Genomic DNA, 1878 nt, shown 5'->3' on the forward strand with positions numbered 1-1878 from the left:
TATTTTCCTTGAAAATCGGGACATTACAGAAGATAACAACCATTTGTTCCATTTTTTCTCAAAAGAAAGGTTTATGATGAAGAAACGCATAATGAAAATCAAAAAGAGTAAACGTCACAAAACTTCAATAAGTGAGCCACAACCGCAAGAACATGAAAATCAAGAAAAGAATGATACTTCAAAAGCTACACAATCAAATCCAAATGAAGTGGTCTTAATTACTTAGTAAGAGATCCTACTAAACAAAAAAAAATGTGTGATTATCTTGTTGGTTTAAGGGAACAATTGAGACGAGCTTATATGACTTTAGGATTTTTCCAAATATTTCTTAATGTGTATCATGGTAAAGGTTCAAAGAAACATCCTTGTAGATTTTTAATATTCTTGCTTCCATATTTTCCATGATTTCCCCATAGAATACAACTAGCTACGGTGGTTGCTTGAAGGGAAATTATTCATTTACACCAAATTTTTTATAAACTTAATTTATACAATTAATGTAGTTTGTGCTTCCAGTAAGGGTCATGATGTGTTACAAAACGCAAAGGAAACTAAAATTGAAAATTTATTGGAACTTGGTGAAACTAATTTAGGTAAAGGATTGAATCAAGTTGGGACATTAAGAAGATTTGGTGATACACGTTGGGGTTCTTAATTTTGTTATGTTTGTAGTTTGCTTAACATGTTTGATTTTACTAGTGTTGTTCCCTAGGGAATAATTGATAGTGTGTCTGCTACTTATTCTCAACACATAGATGTTGATGTATCTCACTATTCCCTACTTTCATTTTGCACCTGATAAATTTCTGTTTATTCTTCACCTGATAAAGGAAGTAATGGGAAAAGCTGATACGCTTTCTCAAGTGCTGCAAAAGAAATCCCAAGATATTCATAATGATATGGAGTTAGTTTCAGAAACAAAGGAGAGTCTAAATAATTTCAAAAACTAGATATATGAATCTTTACTTGTACATGTAAAGTTTTTTATTGAAAAATATCAAATAGATATGCCAAATATGAAAGATCCATATAAGTCTACTCAATACTAGCCTAATAAAAAATATAATCATGTTACTTTTGAACATTTTTATCGAGTATATTTGTTTACATCCAAATTAGACAAACAATTACATGAGTTGAAACTAGATTCAAAGATCATGCGATGGAGTTGTTAAGTCTTAGTTCTACTTTAGTTTCAAATGAACACCCTAAAGTGATTAACATTGATCATATTTGTCTTCTTGTTGAGAAGTATAATCCTGAAGATATTATGGAGCAAGTGAGAATTCAATTACTATATCAGTTGGAGATTTTTAATATCAATATGACAAACAATCTCAGGCTAAGTGGTGTATCAACTATTGTTGTCATATGCAAAGGTCTTGTGGAAACTCAGAAATGTAAGACGTTATATTTGCATTATAGAGTAGTTCGGTTTATCTTGACACTTTCAGTTTCTACCGCAAAAATAGAGAAGAGATTTTTAGCAATGGAAATATTCAAGAACCTCCTTTGTAATAAGTTGTCAAATGACTTTCTCGCAAACAACTTGGTGGCTTACATAGAAATAGAAATTACTGAAAACATTTATTCAAATTTAGTAATTGATGAATTTAAAGACCTTAAAGGCCATCAGGCTGAGTTGCAATTCTTCTTCTAGGTAGTTTTGGTCTTTATTTGGTGAAAAGAATTGCGTTTTTTTTTGTATAAAAAGGATAATTTTAGTTTCAAATACTTTCACCCCCCTCCAATTTTTTTTTTCAAGTTTCGCCACTACAGCGTACTGCTGCTTACTACCATAAAGAACATACTTATCCATACAGCTCCCACACTCTACTCCTACATACTAGAATAAGCAGAATACTTATATGGACTGTT

General features: G+C 31.0%; 1 protein-coding gene across 1 annotated transcript; it reads left to right on the forward strand.

Annotated features, from left to right (window-relative positions):
- Positions 1-1162: 1162 nt before the first annotated feature.
- LOC145029930 (uncharacterized) lies at positions 1163-1660 on the forward strand. The gene has a single exon (XM_078978374.1). It carries the CDS (start codon positions 1163-1165, stop codon positions 1658-1660), a length of 498 nt encoding a protein of 165 aa, XP_078834500.1.
- Positions 1661-1878: the final 218 nt, after the last annotated feature.

The sequence above is a fragment of the Lactuca saligna genome, chromosome 2, assembly GCF_052625555.1.
Source record: "Lactuca saligna cultivar CGN05327 chromosome 2, ASM5262555v1, whole genome shotgun sequence".
NCBI lineage: Eukaryota > Viridiplantae > Streptophyta > Magnoliopsida > Asterales > Asteraceae > Lactuca > Lactuca saligna.

Coding starts and splice junctions, on each gene's coding strand:
- LOC145029930 (XM_078978374.1), top strand. CDS start 1,163: ATGGAGTTGTTAAGTCTTAGTTCTACTTTAGTTTCAAATGAACACCCT.